Source organism: Otolemur garnettii, unplaced genomic scaffold, assembly GCF_000181295.1.
Source record: "Otolemur garnettii isolate 467f Iridium unplaced genomic scaffold, OtoGar3 scaffold00100, whole genome shotgun sequence".
Classification (NCBI taxonomy): domain Eukaryota; kingdom Metazoa; phylum Chordata; class Mammalia; order Primates; family Galagidae; genus Otolemur; species Otolemur garnettii.
Genome location: NW_003852495.1, coordinates 6,020,617 through 6,039,939, shown reverse-complemented (window position 1 = coordinate 6,039,939; position 19,323 = coordinate 6,020,617). Strand labels below are relative to the sequence as shown.

Here is a 19,323-nt window from a genome sequence, read left to right as displayed (position 1 = left end):
AAAAAAAAAAAAAGAAAGAAAGAAAGAAAAGAAAAGAATTACTGACAGCAGTATGGTCCCAGCTACTTGGGAGGCTGAGGTAAAAGAATTGCTTCAACCCAGGAGTTTGAGGTTGCTGTGAGCTAGGCCGATGCCTTAGCACTCTAGACTGGGGCAACAGAATAAGACTCTGCCTCAAAAGAAGAAAGAGAGAGAGAGAATCCCTTGTCAAAAATCATTTGACCAAATACATGGGGGTTGATTTCTGGGCTCCTTTATAGGTGTGAACAACCATGCATAGCTCCCATCTATTTCATTGTTCTAGATATCTGTCTTTATGCCAGTACCAGATAGTTTTAATTACTGGCCAGGCGCGGTGGCTCACGCCTGTAATCCTAACACTCTGGGAGGCTGAGACAAGTTGATTGCCTGAGCTAATAGGTTTGAGACCAGCCTGAGCAAGAGCAAGACCCCATCTCTAAAAAATAGCCAGGTGTTGTGGTGGCCACCTATAGTCTTAGCTACTTGGGAGGCTGAGATAAGAGAATCACTTAAGCCCAGGAGTCTGAGGTTGCTGCGAGCTGTGACGCCATAGCTCTCTACCGAAAGTGACAGAGTGAGAATCTGTCTCAAAAAAAAAAAAAAAAAAATCATAAAAATAAAAATATTTAGTTTTAATTACTGTTTTAAAAACTTTGTAGTAAGTTTTTGGCCTCCAACCTTATTCTATTTCAAGATTATTTTGTATTCAGGGACCCTTTAGCTTCCATGTCAATTTTTGTTTTTTGTTTTTTGTTTTTTGTAGAAACAGAGTCTCACTTCATCACCCTCGGTTGAGTGCCGTGGTGTCACACAGCTCACAGCAACCTCCAACTCCTAGGCTTAGGCAGAATCCTCCTGCCTCAGCCTCCTAAGTAGGTGAGACTACAGGCACCCACCACAATGCCCTGGCTATTTTTTGTTGTTGCAGTTTGACCGGGACTGGGTTAGAACCCGCCACCCTGGGTATATGGGGCCAGACCCTACCCAGTGAGCCATAGGCGCTGCCCACTTTTTTTTTTTCTTTTTTTTGCAGTTTTTGGCTAGAGCTGGGTTTGAACCTGCTACCTCCAGTATGTGGGGCGCAGACTCCTTTGAGCCATAGGCACTGCCCCTGTTTTTTGTTTTTTGTTTTTTTTCTGAAACAGAGTCTCAAGCTGTCACCCTGGATAGAGTGCTGTGGCATCACAGCTCACAGCAACCTCCAATTCCTGGACTCAAGCAGTTCTCCTGCCTCCGCCTCCCAAGTAGCTGGGACTATAGGCGCCCACCACAATGCCTGGCTATTTTTTGGTTGCAGCTGTCATTGTTGTTTGGCAGGCCCGGGCTGGATTGGAACCCACCAGTTCAGGGGTATATGGCTGGTGCCTTACCCACTTGAGCCACAGGCGCCAAGCTTTCCATGTCAATTTTGGATGGATTTTTCTATTTCTGAAAAAAAAAGTTAGAGTTTAAAAAAATTTTTTGAATTTTGATAAATATTTTATTCAATATGTACTTCAGTTCGGGTAGTATTGGCATCTGTCTTAGTTTGGGCTTCCACAACAAAATGTCATAGACTGGATGACTTAAACAGCAGAAATTTATCGTGCAGTTCTAAAGACTAGAACTCTGAGGTCTGGATATCAGCCTAGTCAGATCCTGATCAGGGCTGTTTTCTTGGATGGCAGTCAATACCTTCTCACTGAGTCCTTAACCTGGCAGAGAAAGAGAGAGTGCATCCTGGATGGATTAGGCCTGTAATCCTGCACTTTGGGAGGCTGAGGCAGGAGGATCACTTGAGGCCAGGAGTTCAAGACCAGCCTAGGTAACCAAGCAAGACACACGCCCACACACACACACAAAAATAAAAATAAAAAGATGTAGTGGCACAAGCCTATAGTCCTAGCTACTGGACGATTTCTGGAGCCCAAGAGTTTAAGGCTGCAGTTTGAGATGTAATCATACCACTATACTTCAGCCTAAATGACAGAGTGAGACCCTCCTCTATCTTTTCCCTTTTTTTTTTTTTTGAAAAAGTGCCTCACTCTGTCACCGTGGGTAGAGTGCTGTGGCATCATAACTCACAGCAACCTCAGACTCCTGGGTTCAAGTGATTCTCCTGCCTCAGCCTCGCAAATAGGTGGAACTACAGGCACCAACCACCACACCCAGCTATCTTTTTTCTAGTTTTAGTAGAGATGGGGTCTCAATCTTGCTCAGGCTGGTCTCCAACTCCTGAGCTCAGATAGTCCTCCTGCCTCAGCCTCCCAGAGTGCTAGGATTACAGGTATGAGCCACCGTACCAGGCCAGCAAGATCATTTGGCAGCTGTGTAGAGGACATTTGGGTAAATATGTTACAGGCAGCAACATCATAAATCCCTCTGGCAAGAAGATACTTAAAGGAAACATAACCTATACAGGGAAGATGGCCCAAGTGACTTTTAGTTTTTTTCCAGGTAGGACTGCAGCACACATGAATATAGTTACCAAATTACGGAGTTTTAACCTTTTGGGAGCTGAAGGAGCAAAAACAACAAAAGTCCTCTGTGAAAATACAACTGTTTTTAGAATATCCTGAGCTATTATTTCCTATTCAGAGGAAGATATTTTTAAGTAAGTATTTTCATTTTCATCTGCTATTTGGGAGTGGCTTACATTTAACAGAATTTGGAAATATGGCATTTAAAAAAATCAGTGTGCGTGGCGCCTGTGGCTCAAAGGGGTAGGGCGCCGGCCCCATATGCTAAAGGTGGTGGGTTCAAGCCCAGCCCCGGTCAAAACTGCAAAAAAAAAAAATCAGTGCATGGGCCAGCCGCTAATCTTAGCACTCTGGGAGGCTGAGACAGGTGGATCGCTTGAGCTCAAGAGTTTGAGACCAGGCTTGGTGCCGGTAGCTCAAGTGGCTTAGGGCACCAGCCATACACACCGGAGCTGGCAGGTTCAAATCCAACCTGGGCCTATCAAACAATGATGATAACTACAACCAAAAAAATAATAATAATAATAACCAGGAGTTGTGGTGGGCATCTGTAGTCCCAGCTACTTGGGAGGCTGAGGCAAAAGAATTGCTTAAGCCCAAGAGTTAGAGGTTGCTATGAGCTGCGACGCCACTGCACTCTACCCACTGCGACAGCTTGAGACTCTGTCTCAAAAAAAAAGAGTTTGAGACCAGCCTCAGCAAGAGTGAGACCCCCATCTCTACTAATAATAGAAAAAACTAGCTGGGCATCAAGGAAGATGCCTATAGTCCCAACTACTCCAGAGGCTGATACAAGAGGATTTCTTGAGCCTAAGAGTTTGAGGTTGCTGGAAGCTGTGATGCCATGGCACTCTACCCAGGGTGACAGAGACTCTGTCTCAAAAAAAAAAAAAAAAAATCAATGCATGATATGGGAACAAAACCCCACATAAATAAAAATAAGAAAATTTAAGACAACTCAGAAGTTATGTTTAACAGTAAAACTTCCAAGTCATTTTCATCTGATTTTGTCTGTTATCTATATGATATATATATATATATATATATATTTTTTTTTTTTTTGTCTGTTTGTTTGTTTGTTTGTTTTTTGAAACAGAGTCTCACTTTGTACCGTGTTTAGAATGCTGTGGCATCATAGCTTACAGCAACCTCAAACTCCTGGGCTCAAGGGATCCTACTACAACACATGCTATTTTTAGAGATAGGGTCTCACTCTTAATCAGGTTGGTCTCAAACTCCTGAGCTCAGGCAATACACCCACCTCGTCCTTTCAGAGTGCTAGGACTACAGGCGTGAGCCACCTCGCCCGGCCCCTATATGATATACTATTAATACATGCATTTTGGAAATAGGACCAGCTCAGCGCCCATAACACAGTAATTATGGCATCAGCCACATACACCGAGAGTGGCGGGTTTGAACTCAGCCTAGGACAGCTAAACAACAATGACAGCTGCAACAAAAAACAGCTGGCGGGCATCTGTAGTCCCAGCTACTTGGGAGGCTAAGGCAAGAGAATTGCTTATGCCCAAGAGTTGGAGGTTGCTGTGAGCTGTGATGGCTCGGCACTCTACCCCAGGGCAACAAAGTGAGATTCTGTTTCAAAAAAAAAAAAAAAGAAATAGGACCACATGACTTGGCACCTGTAGCTCAGCGGCTGGATCACCTCCTTCCTGCAGTGCCCTGCTTCATCTCCTCCTCTTAAAGACATTTTCCTGAAAGGATCAGGTTGTCAATAGTCAATCTTAGCTTAGCTTAGTGAGCAAGCGATTCTCTTGCCTCAGCCTCCCAATCTTTTATCATAACTATGGCTTGTAAAATTTCAAGTTACATCCTAGCCAGAATTAGATTAAGGTTTAGCTTAGCATCTCCAAGATGGGAGACTATCTCAGCTATGTGGGTGCCAGCACATACACCAGAGCTGGCAGCTTCGAATCCAGCCTGGCCTGCCAAACAATAATGACAACTACAACCAAAAAATAGCCGGGAGCTGTGGCAGGCACCTATAGTCCCAGATAGTTGGGAGGCTGAGGCAAGAGAATCACTTAAGCCCAAGAGTTTGAGGTTGCTGTGAGCCGTGATGCTACGGCACTCTACTGAGGGTAGAGACAGTGAGACTTGGTCTCAAAAAGAAAAAAAAATGAAATAGGACCACATGATGCCTAGCTTTTTTTTTTTTGGCCGGGGCTGAGTTTGAACCCGCCACCTCCGGCATGTGGGGCCGGTGCCCTACTCCTTTGAGCCACAGGCGCTGCTCGCCTAGCTATTTTGTTAACTACTCTGTTTTCACTAACCATATCTGGAACATTTTCTGTTATTAATTATTACATTACTACTAAATTTGTGAGTGCTCAAAATTACCATTATATAGAAATATTTTAATTTATTTAACCAGTCTGCTATTGTCTGGCTCAGAATATTGATCTTGCCTGAAAAAGTACATATCTCTCAATGTATTGATTTTTTGGATAATGTTTATATTGGAAAATTTTGTTTACATCCACAAAATCAATATAACCTTTAAAAAAAAATGACATGTAAGAAAAATTTCAAGTTACATCCTAGCCAGAATTAGATTAAGGTTTAGCTTAGTATCTGCAAGATGAGAGACTGTCTCAGCTATTATCCCTACTGCTTAGGGGCCTGGGTTCTGTTTCAGTGCTGGAGCACATCTGTCTTGAAACTATCTTACTGCTTTTGAGTTCCTTAGTGTTTATGGGTTTTGTGGGTTTTGTGAACTCGGTTGTTCTTAATATTAGTGTTTGCACAGTGGGACATGGAGAGGGTGGAGGAAGCAAAGCAGGGACAGTGGAAGTACAAACTGTTTTAAGCTCATCTAATTGGGAGTGCTAAGGCAAGCTCAGTTCATCAGAGATTTACTCCTTCTCCCTCTATTTTGCTCTTTTAGGACTCTGCATTTGTCCAAGAGAAGACTCCAGAGAAGTCAGAGCAGTTCAGATAGTTCTAAAAGCCATGGCCCAGGTATGGTTTTCTACCGTTGGAATAATCCATTTTCCCTCAAGATTACATGAACATTTCTGTTTCCTGAAACTTGTCTGTGACCTGCTCAGAGTTCCTCCATTCCAAGGAATAGTGATGATGCCCACTTCCCTTAGTGGCCCTCTCTTCACCAATACTATTCACGTGTGTGTAATGTTCTCTTTAGAGGATTATGAGTCTCTTTTATCATAACTAAGGTTGAATCTTTTCCAATGACCAGGGTGGATTCCTTTCTTCTGTTTTTAAATGTCAGTCCCCTTTTAAGATTCATAAAACATGGCTCAGTGCCTGTGGCTCAAGCAGCTAAGGCTCCAGCCACATACACCTGAGCTGGCAGGTTCGTATCCAGCCCAGACCCACTAAACAACAATGACGGCTGTAACCAAAAAATAGCTGGGCGTTGTGGCAGGCGCCTATAGTCCCAAATACTTGAGAGGCGGAGGCAAGAGAATCACTTGAGCCCAGGAGTTGGAGGTTGCTGTGAGCTTTGATGCCATGACACTCTACCCAGGGCCCTATCTCAAAAAAAAAAAAAAAAAATCATAAAACATTTCATACTGTCAATAAATATATATAAAAACATTTCTATAACATAATATGTGGCATAAAGAATAACAAAATGAGTACTATCTTAATACATTTTTGTGGTGCATAAAAGAATACCTGAGGCTAAGTAATTTATAAAGAAAAAAGGTTTATTTAGCTCACAATTTTGATAGCTGGAAAGTTCAAAATTGGGCCCTCAGGCTGTTCCCATTTATGGTGGAAGCTGAAGGGGAGCTGGCATGTGCAGAGACCACAAGGGGAGAGAGGAAGCAAAAGAACAAGAGGGGAGAAGTGCCAGGCCCCTTTTAACAACCACATTTCAGAGAGATTCATAGAGTGAGAACTCACTCACCCGGGGAGGGTGGTAAGGTATTCATGAGGGACCTGCACCCTGCTATCTAATTGGGGATCAAATTTCAACATGAAGTTTGGAGGAGACAAATATCCAAATAATAACAGGCACTAATGTGTTCATCACCCAGATTAATATACCATCTAACCAACCTACATTCCCTTTCCTGAGCACATCTTTTCTCATATCCCATTACCATTCCTACCAATGGTAATGAATACTTTTAATTTTATATTTATCAGTCCTTTGATTTTTTTTTTTTTTTTTTTGAGACAGAGCCTCAAGCTGTCCCCCTGGGTAGAGTGCTATGGCTTCACTGCTCACAGCAACCTCCAACTCCTGGGCTCAAGCGAGTCTCCTGCCTCCACCTCCCAAGTAGCTGGGACCACAGGTGCCCGCCACAACACCTGGCTATTTTTTGGTTGCAGCCATTATTGTTGTTTGGCGGGTTCGGGCTGGATTCGAACCTGCCACCTTAGGTGTATGTGGCTGGCGCCTTAGCTGCTTGAGCCACAGGCACCGAGCCCAGTCCTTTGATTTTTATGATCATTTCCTCATATATGACTGCTCACTAGACAATATACTGTTGGATCTTCTGTTTTTAATTTGATATAAAGTTATCATACTCTATATGTTTTGTGACAAGATTTTTTCAAATCATTCATGTTAAATTGTGTAGGAGTAGATCAACAGTTCTCAAAATGTGGTCCAGGAAGACATTGAGACTCTTTCAGGAGGTCTACAGGGACAAAACTATTTTTATAATCCTAACATGTTATTTGCCTTTTTCACCCACGTTCTGTCTAGTAAGTGTACATTGTATACAGTGTGGTTTCCCAGAAGCTATATGATTTGTGTTATCCCACAGTTTTTATTTGTGTTGCCTTTTTTTTTTTTTTTTTAGAGACAGAGTCTCATTTTATTGCCCTCAGTAGAGTGCCATGGCAGCATCACACAGCTCACAGCAACCTCCAACTCCTGGGCTTAGGTGATTCTCTTGCCTCAGCCTCCTGAGTAGCTGGGACTACAGGTGCCTGCCACAACACCTGGCTATATTTTTGTTGCGGTTTGTCTGGGGCCGGGTTTGAACCCGCCCCCCTCAGTATATGGGGCCGGCGCCCTACTCACTGAGCCACAGGCACCACCCTGTGTTGCCTTTTTATTATTGAGTGGTAAGAATTCTTTTTATATTCTAGGTGCAAGTCCTTCATTAGATAGATGATTTACAAATATTTTCTCCCATTCTGTGGATTAGATTTTTCACTTTCTTGATGGAATCACTTGTGGCACAAAAGTTTTTAGTTTTGATAAAGTTTATTTATCTTTTTTTTTTTTTTCGAGACAGAGCCTCAAGCTGTCACCCTGGGTAGAGTGCTCTGGCATCACAGCTCACAGCAACCTCCATCTTCTGGGCTCAAGCTATTCTCCTGCCTCCGCCTACCAAGTAGCTGGGACTACACGTGCCTACCACAACACCCGGCTATTTTGCTGTTGTTGTTGCAGCAGTCATTGTTATTTGGCGGGCCCAGGTTGAATTTGAACCTGCCAGCTCAGGTATATGGTGGTATATGGCTGGTGCCTTAACCACTTGAGCCACAGGCACTGAGCCTACTTTATCTTTTTAATCTTTTGTCATATGTGTTTTAGTGCCATATCTAAGAAACCAGTACCTGACCCAAGGTCATGAAGATAAGTTCCTACATTTTCTTCTAAGAATTTTATAGTTTTAACTTTGACATTTAGGCCTATGATTGATTTTGAGTTTGTTTTTGTATTTGATGTGAGATAGGAATCAAACTTTTATTTTTTTTATAGGGCTATCCAGTTTCCTAGTACTAGACTAATCGTTTGTTCAAAGGACTAATCTTTCGCCATTGAATTGTCTTGGTTGATTTAATTTAATATGTGGTAGTCCTTAGGCAACTGGGTAGGGGTTACTTTTTTTCAGAAAGGTTTTACACCTAGGAGTGTTCTCAAACTTGACCTACTTTAATTTTTCACCTAGGGCTTTCCCAACTGAATGAATTATGTCATTTTGAATTTCAGACTTACTTTAGAGTAGGCCTTCGGTCATATGTTGACAAGAGATACTAACTACTACTACTGCTACTATTACTACTAGTAGTAGTGTCATTAATGGTAATACTTATTTCTCTGTCTGGAGCTGTCACAGATTCCTTGTCATGCTGTCACTCTGTCACTCTTTTCCAGTAAGGTTTTTATTGGAGCCCACCATTTCACTGAGGTAACTTCTAGGATCTCATCTTTTAAGATCTCAGCCTTTTCATGGGTTCACATCCTACTTTGTGTGTATCCTAGGCCCCATACTAAGGCTTAGCAAAGCATTTGACTTCATATATTGTTCCTGCTGAGCCCTCTCTAGGGGTGTGTGTGTGTATGTGTTGTTTCTTTTGTTAACTCTGGGATTTAATTTCCCTTATCTTCTTGAGAGCTTAGAGATACATTTAAGTGATTGTTCATTATGTTTTATCCGACATCGGGGTGTTTTTAGTAGAAGCCTCCACTCCTCTCTCTTCATGTAAACATGATAGGAGCTGTAACGGTTGGTATTGGTCTCAATATGTGGTAACTCCTAATGTTGAGGCCATTAGAATGGGAGCTGTGATTTGGTATTTTAGTTACAGAAAGTTCTGTCTTGCAAGGGAATTTATGAAGGATGAACAACTATAAGATGATTGATCTTGAAGTTGCACATGTGTTTTTTGTGGGGCCAAATTCATGTGACTCAGGTAAATGCTTTATCAGCTTTCTTATTTCAGGAACAAGGAGAAGTGGATAGTGAGGGAATATGAATATTAACAAGTATCTAGTAAAATGAAGATTTTACACATCTTTTTAGGCTAAATGCTCCAAAATAATGGAATGAATGTATCTTACAATATATAAGGTACAATATTATATAGCCAATAAAAGTCCTTGCATTTATTTAAAATTTTGCCATGGCTCGGCGCCTATAGCTCAACCGGCTAAGGCGCCAGCCACGTACACCTAAGGTGGCGGGTTCGAATCCCCAGCCTGGACCCGCCAAACAACAATGATGGCTGCAACCAAAAAATAGCCGGGCGTTGTGGCGGGCGCCTGTGGTCCCAGCTACTTGGGAGGCGGAGGCAGGAGACTCGCTTGAGCCCAGGAGTTGGAGGTTGCTGTGAGCTGTAATGCCACGGCACTCTGCCCAGGGGGACAGCTTGAGGCTCTGTCTCAAAAAAAAAAAAAAAAAAAAAAATTTTGCCATAACAAAAAATATGCTCATGATATCTAACAAATGGTTGTCATTTTCTAGTACAGTTTCTGTTGTATGGGATTGCCCTGGGTATATAGGCCACGTAATTCAGGGCACTTGGTGTTCTTGATGCCGGGCATTAAAGGCCAGGGCTATACTATTCCTTCAGACTACCCCCTCCCCGACTTTGGAACAACTAGATGATCCCCTAATGGTCCTAAATGCACCCTAAAGGAGAAAGTATTACCGAGGTTGAGATCCATAGAATAAATATTTTCCTGATTCTTTAGGATAGTTTTTAAACTTCTATAAATCTTAGGTCTTAAGATAGAGATTTATAAGACATTTTGAATTCTATCCTTTTTTTCTTTTTCTTTTTTTCTGAGACAGGGTCTCACTCTATTGCCCAGGCCAGAGTACAATGACATCATCAGAGCTCACTGTAACCTCACACTCCTGAACTTAAGCAATCCTCCTGCCTCATCTTCTTAAGTAGCAGCGCTTATAAACATGTGCCGTCATGCCCAGCTAATTTTTTATTTTTTGTAGAGACAGGGTCTTGCTATGTTGCCCATGCTGGTTTTGAACTCCTGTCTTCAAGCAATCCTCCCACCTTGACCTCCCAAACTACTAGGATTATAGGCATCTGCCACCATGCCCAGCCTGAATTCTATCTTTATATTTATTATCTGAAGCATAAAGTAGTGAAAGGGGCTCATTTTTTAAAGACATTATTTGCCAGGACCATGTTGCTATTTGTTTTCTATATTGGTTTAGGTCAGCAGTTCTCAACCTGTGGGTTGCAACCTACAGGAACTATTTTAAAGACTGGAGGCATTAGGAAGGTTGAGAACCACTGATTTAGGTTATTTATGTGACCCCATTTAGCGCTCCTGTGTGGAAAATAGAAGCATCCTGTAGGAAGTTTGTTTGTTTGTTTGTTTGTTTTGAGACAGAGCCTCAAGCTGTCGCCTTGAGTAGAGTGCTGTGGCATCACAGCTCACAGCAATCTCCAACTCCTGGGTTTAAGCGATTCTCTTGCCTCAGCCTCCCAAGTAGCTGGGACTACAGGCGCTTGCTGCTACGCCTGGCTATTTTTTGGTTGTAGTCGTCATTGTTGTTTGACGGGCCCGGGCTGGATTCGAACCTGCCAGCTCAGGTGTATATGGCTGGTGCTTTAGCCACTTGAGCCACAGGCGCCAAGCCTGTCTTTAGGAAGTTTTATCTGTAGCCATAGGAATGTTTAAGAGCATGTTTGCCTTTAGTCACATTTGTGTTTATTGTACTTCCTTTATGACATAGGCATTCAGGCCTAACTTGCTTGCTGGATCACCTCCTTCCTGCAGTGCCCTGCTTCATCCCCTCCTCTTAAAGACATTTTACTGAAAGGATCAGGTTGTCAAAACCTGAACCTCCTCATCAATTTTAACTTCATTATAAATGGGACAACCAATCATCACATGCCTGCTGATGGAATGTTATAGAAAGTACACAATACCACCACTGACATGTTAACGCCACCACCCCCAAAATGGAAATCAGGCCTCCAGATCTAACTGCCACTTTACAAGAAATATGGAAATAAATTAGCACATTAAACTAGACCATGAAGATTCAATCAGCCAAATGAAGAATGTGAGAAATTCCACTGATTCGAATGTTTCTGTAATAAATGCATGGCAATAAAATTTTAAGAAGAGTTTGTGAGGTCTGTTAGAGATTTGAGAGACTTTAAGAAACCTATCAACTAAATGCAATGTATAGCCAGGGACGGTGGCTCACACCTGTAATCTTAGCACTCTGAGAGGCCGGTGCGGGTCAGTCATCTGAGCTCAGGAGTTCGAGACCAGCCTGAGCAAAGAACATGACCCTCATCTCTACTAAAAACAGAAAAGCTATCCAGGGATTGTGGCACGTGCCTGTAGTCCCAGCTATTCAGGAAGCTGAGGGAAGATGATCACTTAAGCCCAAGAGTTTGAGGTTGCTGTGAGCTATGACCCTATAGCACTCTACCTATGGCAACAAAGTGAGACTATATCTCAAAAAAAAAAAAAAAATGTAATGTGTGGATCTTGTTTGAAACCTGATTTGAACAAACCATTTTTAAAAATCAATTATGAGACAATTGGGACAATTAGAACTTACTCTGTTTCTTAGAAAATTGTTGTTTATTTTATTTATTTATTTTTTTGAGACAGCATCTCAACCTGTTGCCCTGGGTAGAGTGCTGTGGCATCACAGCTCACAGCAACCTCAAACTCCTGAGCTTAAACGATTCTCTTGCCTCAGCCTCCCAAGTAGCTGGGACTACAGGTGCCCATCACAATGCCCAGCTATATTTTTGTGGTAGTTATTTTTTTACCTGTTGTTTAGCTGGCCTGGGCCAGGTTCGAACCTACCAGCCTCCGCATATGTGGCCAGTACCCTACCTGCTGAGCTACGGGTACTACCCTATTGTTAATTTTATTAAGTATAGTAATGATATTCTGCTTTTTATGCTTTTTTTTTTTTTAAAGCCTGTATGCCCTTAAATACTAAAGTATTTTGGGGTGAAATTATATGATGTTTGATATCATGTAGGATTTCCCTCAAAATACACTAGTAATAGAAATGGAAGGCAGAAGTTAAAATAAGATAACGCATCTTTTAATTGTTGAAGCAGAGTGATAGGCTCATGAGGGCCAGTACTGTATGCTAGTCTCTATACGTTTGTGTATTTTGAAAGTTTTCCTAATGAAAAGTGAGAAAAACAGAAGTCTTTTAATTTACTGCTGATATGTGGGTTTATTGTTTCAGGGATTAGTGACATTCAGGGATGTGGCCATAGAGTTCTCTCAGGAAGAATGGAAGTGCCTGGAACCTGCTCAGAGGGACTTGTACAGGGACGTGACTTTGGAGAACTTCAGTAACTTGGTGTCACTAGGTAAGGATATCCAGCACACAGGGCCAGACAGGAAACCAAGTTACCCAGCGACAACAATGGGAGGCTGTTTCCACCTCTGGCCTAAGGGGGTGTAGAGAGAAAACTGGTGTCACTGATCTAGAGCCACAGAGAAGGGACAAGCCAGCAGCAACCATAGCTACCTCTCAACCCCTGGACCAAAGGAGGGAGGGAGGGAGAGGAGTAAGAAATGCCTTGCACTCTCTCTCCAGCCTGCTGACCTCCTACCAGTGTTTTCCATCTGCCATACCATAGGAAACCATAGGGCAGGAATAATAACAGTCCTTACAGTAAAGACAGGGCCAGGAACATCAAGGAATGGATTGGGGGGAAGAAGACAGGTAATGGAGAATAATCACCATAGTTTGCCTACTCTAAATAATTCAGCATTACCCTTCTGGAATTTCTGGTGTCTTCACTGTACGTTTCTAGGACAACTCACAAGTTTCTGCTGTCTGTTCCCAGGGGAACTATTTTGTGCTTTGTGGAATTGGAAATGAGTAGTTGCGTTGGGCACCTCCATCTTCCCATCCTTTGGACAGCCTCCACACCTTCCCTATAACTGCCTCTCCCATGGTGACCTAAGGACTGGGTTTGAATTTTGGAACATTATGACCATGCTCCATTTCTTTTCCCATAAACAGGACTTTCCATTTCTAAGCCTGATGTCATCTCCTTATTGGAGCAAGGGAAAGAGCCCTGGATGATTGCAAATGACATGACAGGACCATGGTGCTCAGGTGAGCGAGGGCCGATCAGATAGGGGAGGTCACTGGGGATTATAGCTAGTGGGTGAGTCAATGGATACAGTAACTTCGGTGATTGCTGGCAGGCTTCCTTTGAAGCACTACTTTGGAATAAAAGCCTAAGAAGAAGTGCTGACCAAAGACCTTACCAATATCAGCTCCCAAGGGAACCTTTCCCAACCCCAGTTAATTCCTCTCGTTCTTTTGGTTCTTTCTTCCATCACATTTTCTTTTCTTTTCTTTTCTTTTTTTTTTTTTTTTTGAGACAGAGTTTCACTTTGTCACCCTCAGTAAAGTACTATGGTATCATAGCTCATAGCAACTTCAGACTCTTGGGCACAAGCAATTCTCTTGCCTCAGCCTCCCGAGTAGCTGGGACTATAGGGACCTGCCACTATAGGGACCTGCCACAATGCCTGGCTATTTTTTAGAGAGGGGGTCTCACTCTTGCTTAGGCTGGTGTCAAATTCCTGAACTCACTCAGTCTACCAGCCTCAGACCCCCAGAGTGCTAGGATTACAGGTGTGAGCCATCGTGCCTAGCCTCTTTCCATCATATTTTCCTCCCATTCCAAAAGGGATATGCCCTTTTCTTCCTCAGTGGCTGGCTTTTTTTTTTTTTTTTTTGAGGCAGAGTCCCACTATGTTACACTCAGTAGAGTGCTGTGGCATCACAGCTCACAGCAACCTCAAACTCTTGGGCTTAAGTGATTCTTTTGTCTCAGCCTCCCAAGTAGCTGGGACTACAGGCACTTGCCACAATACCTGGCTATTTTTAGTAGATACAGTGTCTCCCTTGCTCAGCTGGTCTAAAACTCCTGGCTGCAAGTGATCCTCCTCAGCCTCCCAAAGTGTTAGGATTACAGATATGAGCCACAGTACCCAGCCTCTTTGTTTTTTAACTTTCTTATTTTGAAATAATTTTAGGCTTATAGAAAACATGCAGAATTATTATGGAGAATTCCTATTTATCCTTCACTTCATTTCCACTAGGTTAACTTTTTTTTTTTTTTTTTGAGCTGGAATTACAGGTACCCGCCATAGTGACCAGCTATTTTTAGAGATAGGTAAGACTTGCTCTTGCTCAGGTTGATCTCAAACTCTGGAGCTCAAGCAATCTACCTGTCTCGGCCTCCCAGAGTGACTAAGTTAACATTTTGCATAGGTATGGTACAGTCATGAAAAATAAGAAATAAAACAAATTTTTAAAAACCCCAGTCAGGCTCGTCCCCTGTAGCTTAGCGGCTAAGGGCACCAACCACATACACTAGAGCTGGTGGGTTCAAATCCAGCCCGGGCCTGCCAAACAACAATGACAACTTGAACTAAAAAAAAAAAACACGAACAGCTGGGCATTGTAGCAGGGACCTGTAGTCCCAGCTACTTGGGAGGCTGAGGCAAAAGAATCGCTTAAGCCCAAGAGTTGGGGGTTCAGGGCCCTAAGCACTGAGCCCTAATTAGCATTTTTTGTAGAAGGTCTCTCAGTTTCTTTTTGTGTTATATTTTCTCACAATTAGATTGAGATTATGCATTTTTGACAAGAATATCACAGAAGTGATATTGTATCCTCTGCACATCACATATCAGATGTTGGAGTGCCTTATTACTGGTGTTGTTAACTTTGATCACTTGGTTAGATAATGCCTTTTTGGTTTCTCCCCTGTTAGTTACTATTTTTCCATCTGTAATTGGTAAATATCTTAAGGGTAGATAGATACTTTGACGCCAGGTAAATGTGCTATTTTTCCTCGTTTGCCCACTGATTTTAGCATTGTCTGTAGCAGTTATTACCCTGGTGCTTACTTAGTGTTGATTTTCTGTGTCTCTTATTCCTTTTATATTTCCACCTCTTCCTGTTTTGCTCAAATTTTATTACCACTGTTTCTTCCCTCAAGTGATTTTGAAGTTGTACCTTCTGTTGCTTTGTAATAAAATAGTCTTTAAGAGTTTAAAATGTGCTTAACCTTTATTTCTCTGTTTTTGAAGACTGGAATAGAATTTTTTTTCTTTTCCATAAAGGCCCATCCTTTGGTTTTCTATTTGTTTGTTTGGAGGAAGCTTTACAGGGCTATTTGTTTGTTTGTTTTTGAGACAGGGTCTTACCCTGTTACCTGGGCTAGAGGGTAATGGTGTTCATTGTAGCTCACTACAACCTCGAACTACTGGGCTCAGACAGTCCTCCTGCCTCGGTCTGCCAAATAGCTGGGACTAGAGGTGTGTGCCACCACGCACAGCCTGAGCAAGAGCAAGACCCTGTCTCCACCAGGCACGGTGGCTCACGCCTGTAATCCCACCACTGTGGGAGGCTGAGGAGGGAGAATTGCTTGAGCTCAGAAGTTTGAGACTTGCCTGAGCCCAAGTGAGACCCTGAATCCTAAAAAAAAGAAAAACCCAGAGGGCACTGCAGTGAGCACCTGTAATCCCAGATGCTTCTGGAGGCTGAGGGAGTGGGATGCCCACAGCCCAAGTGTGAGGTTGCAGTGAGCTATGACACCATTGCACTCTACTCAGGGGATAGGATGGGACTCTGTCTCTAAAAAAAAAAAGACCCTGTCTCCACTAAAAAATAGAACAAACTAGCCAGACCTTATGGTGGACACCTGTAGTCCCAGCCACTTGGGAGGCTGAGGCAAGAGGATCTCTTAAACCAAGAGTTTGAGGTTACTATGAGCTATAGTGATGCCATAGCACTCTACCTAGGGTGACAGAGTGAGACTTTGTCTCAAAAAAATAAATAGGCTCAGTGCCTATAGCACAGTGGTTATGGTGTCAACCACATGCACTGAGGATGGCAGGTTCGAACCTGGCCCAGGCCTGCTAAACAATAGTGACAACTACAACAAAAAAAATAGCCAGGTGTTATGGCTGGAGCCTGTAGTCCCAGCTACTTGGGAGGCGAAGGCAAGAGAATTGCTTAAGCCCAAGAGTTTGAAGTTGCTGTGAGCTGTGAGGCTCCAGCACTCTACCGAGGGCAACATAGTGAGATTCTGTCTCAAAAATAAATGAATAAATAAAATAAAAATAATGTAATAAAAATGGCTAGAATAGATTTGATGATCTGAAAATTGTTTTATCTGTCTTACATATACACATACAAACACACATGCACTTAGAATAAGTAGAAAATACAGAGTCATAGAGAGATAAATATTGATAAACCTCTTGGGCTCTGCTGCGGAGGAAATATGTGAAGTACCACAAAATGGAAAATAGTATGGAGAGACCTCAAAGAACTTAAAGTGGACCTACCATTTGATCCAGCAATACCAATACTGGACCTTTACCCAAAGGAAAAAGAGAGTTATTTCATCAAAAAGATACATATGCTGGAATGTTTATTGCAGCACAATTCATGATTGCAAAGATGTGGAATCAACTCAAGTATCTACCAGTACACGAGTGGATTAATAAAATGTGGTATATGTATACTATGGCATACTACTCAGCCATAAAAGATGGTAAGCCAATACCTTTTATAACAACTTGAATGGAACTGGAGACCTTTCTCAGCAAAGTATTGCAAGAATGAAAAAACAAGGCTGGGTGCAGTGGCTCACACCTGAAATCCCAGCACTCTGGGAGGCCAAGGCAGGTGGATTGCCTGAGTTTGGGAGTTTGAGACCAGCCTGAGCTGGTCAGACAGAGTGAGACCTTGTCTCTAAAAAAACAGCCAGGTGTTATGGCAGGCACCTGTAGTCCCAGCTACTTGGGAAGCTGAGGCAAGTAGATCACTTGTACCCAAGAGTTTGAGGTTGCTGTAAGCTTTGACACGACAGCACTCTGCTGAGGGTGACAAAGTGAGACTCTGTCTCCAAAAAAAAGAAAAAGAATGGAAAAACACCACATGTACTCACTATTAAATTGGGACTAATTGATCCAAACCCATGTGTACATATGGCAGCAAAACTCAATGGAAGCCAAGCAAGTGGGGAAGGGAAAGAGAGAATGGGTAATTCACACCTAATGGGTACAATGCACGCTATCCGGGAGAGAAGCACACTTACAACTTTGACTCAGATTGCATAACAGCAAATCACGTAACTAAAACGATTGTCATCCCATAATATTCTGAAATTAAAAATGAAGAACTGAAATTTTAGTTTTATGCTATCATTGCTTTTGTAGTTCAAAAGTCTATATTTGCAGTATTCTTCACTAGCAGTAGTGATTTAAATGAGTCATCTGTGCAGTACAGCTCGTGGACCAAATCTAACTTGCCACCTGTTTTAATATGATTTACAAGCTGACTGAGTTCTGTAAATGCCTTCTGAGCGATGCATATTCTCAATTAAAGACATCCGTTCATGGTTTGATATCAGTTTATTACAGTGTTTTATATATATATATATGAAACAACATTTTCAAAGATGAAATACATAAAATCTCATTACAAGTCAGAGCTAATGTGTATATTTGTTATCAATTTTGATGTGAGGGAACACTAACATTGAAATTCAAGTAAGTGAACTGTTACCCCTGCTCCCAAAAAACAAAATAATTCAGGGGCGGAGCCTGTGGCTCAAAACGGTAGGGCGCTGGCCTCATATGCCAGAGGTGGCAGGTTCAAACCCAGCCCCGGCCAAAAGAAAAAAAAAAATAATAATAATTCAATTCTTATTTGTAGACCTACACAACAATATATATATGTATATAATTACTGTTACAGTTTGAATTTCGCCAATAAAAAAATTTGTGGCAGTTTGTTTTCTCTCTTAATATATAGGGGTCTACATAAAATCCTCATTTTTGCCGCTTGAACCACAAAGCCTAAAATATATTTACCATCTAACTCTTTATATATTATTTTTATTTTTACTGAGACATATTCTCACTTGGGTAGAGTGCCCTAGCATTATAACTCACAGCAACCTCAAACTCTTGGGTTTAAGCGATCCTCTTGCCTCAGCCTCCCATGTAGCTGGAACTACAGGCATGAACCACAATGCCTGGCTAGTTTTTTCTATTTTTAGGAGAGACAAAGTCTCACTCTTGTTCAGGCTGGTGTCAAACTCCTGAGCTCAAGCAATCCACCTGCCTCAGCCTCCCAGACTTTAAATGTCATGTGTAATATAACACAAGTTCCAAAGATTAGAACAAAAGCTGAGTGTGGTGGCTCACACCTGTAATCCTAGCACTCTGGGAGGCTGAGGCAGGTGGATTGCCTGAGCTCACGAGTTCAAGACCAGCCTGAGCAAAAAGCAAGACCCCATCTTTACAAAAAATAGCAAAAACTGAGGCAAGAGGATTGCTTGAGCCCAGGAGTTGGAGGTTGCTGTGAGCTATGACACCACAGTATTCTACCCAGGGCAACAGCTTGAGATTCTGTCTCAAAAATAAAACCCCAAAAACCAAAGATTAAGACATGGACATCTTTGGTGGTCCTTTATTCTGCCTGCCACATTCTGTGTATGTTTTTTGAATACAGATCACTGAATATGTATAAATTAAGAGGGGTGGTACCTGTGGTTCAAGGAGTAGGACACCGGCCCCATATACCGGAGGTGGCAGGTTTAAACCCAGCCCTGGCTAAAAAACTGCAAAAAAAAAAAAAAGTGTATGTGGTATAACTTTAGTATAATTCTCTATTAAAATAGTAACCTATCCTAGTACTCTGGGAGGACAAAGTAGGTAGATTGCCTGAACTCAGGAGTTAAAGACCATCCTGAGCAATAGCAAGACTGCCCTCTTTAGTAAAATAGAAAGCTAGCCAGGTGTTGTGGCGGGCTCCTGTACTCCCAGCTACCCGGGAAGCTGAGGCAAGAGGATCACTTGAGCACAAAGTTTGAGGTTGCTGTGAGCTATGACACCACAGCATTCTACCCAGTGCAACAGAGTGAGATTCTGTCTCAAAAAATAAATAAAGAAGGCTTGGCGCCTGTAGCTCAAGTAGCTAAGGTGCCAGCCACATACACCTAAGGTGGCAGGTTCGAATCCAGCCTGGGCCCGCCAAACAACAATGACGGCTGCAACCAAAAAATAGCTAGGCGTTGTGGCGGGCGCCTGTGGTCCCAGCTACTT

General features: G+C 42.4%; 1 protein-coding gene across 1 annotated transcript in view; it reads left to right on the top strand.

Annotated features, from left to right (window-relative positions):
- ZNF565 (zinc finger protein 565) overlaps nt 1–19,323 on the top strand; it is a 29,861-nt gene that overhangs the window by 5,872 nt on the left and 4,666 nt on the right. Inside the window, exons 3-6 of the mRNA XM_023516896.1 lie at nt 2,485–2,614; nt 5,389–5,462; nt 12,416–12,542; nt 13,205–13,300. Coding sequence (XP_023372664.1) covers nt 2,485–2,614; nt 5,389–5,462; nt 12,416–12,542; nt 13,205–13,300 — 427 coding nt within the window. The remainder of the gene's footprint in view (nt 1–2,484; nt 2,615–5,388; nt 5,463–12,415; nt 12,543–13,204; nt 13,301–19,323) is intronic.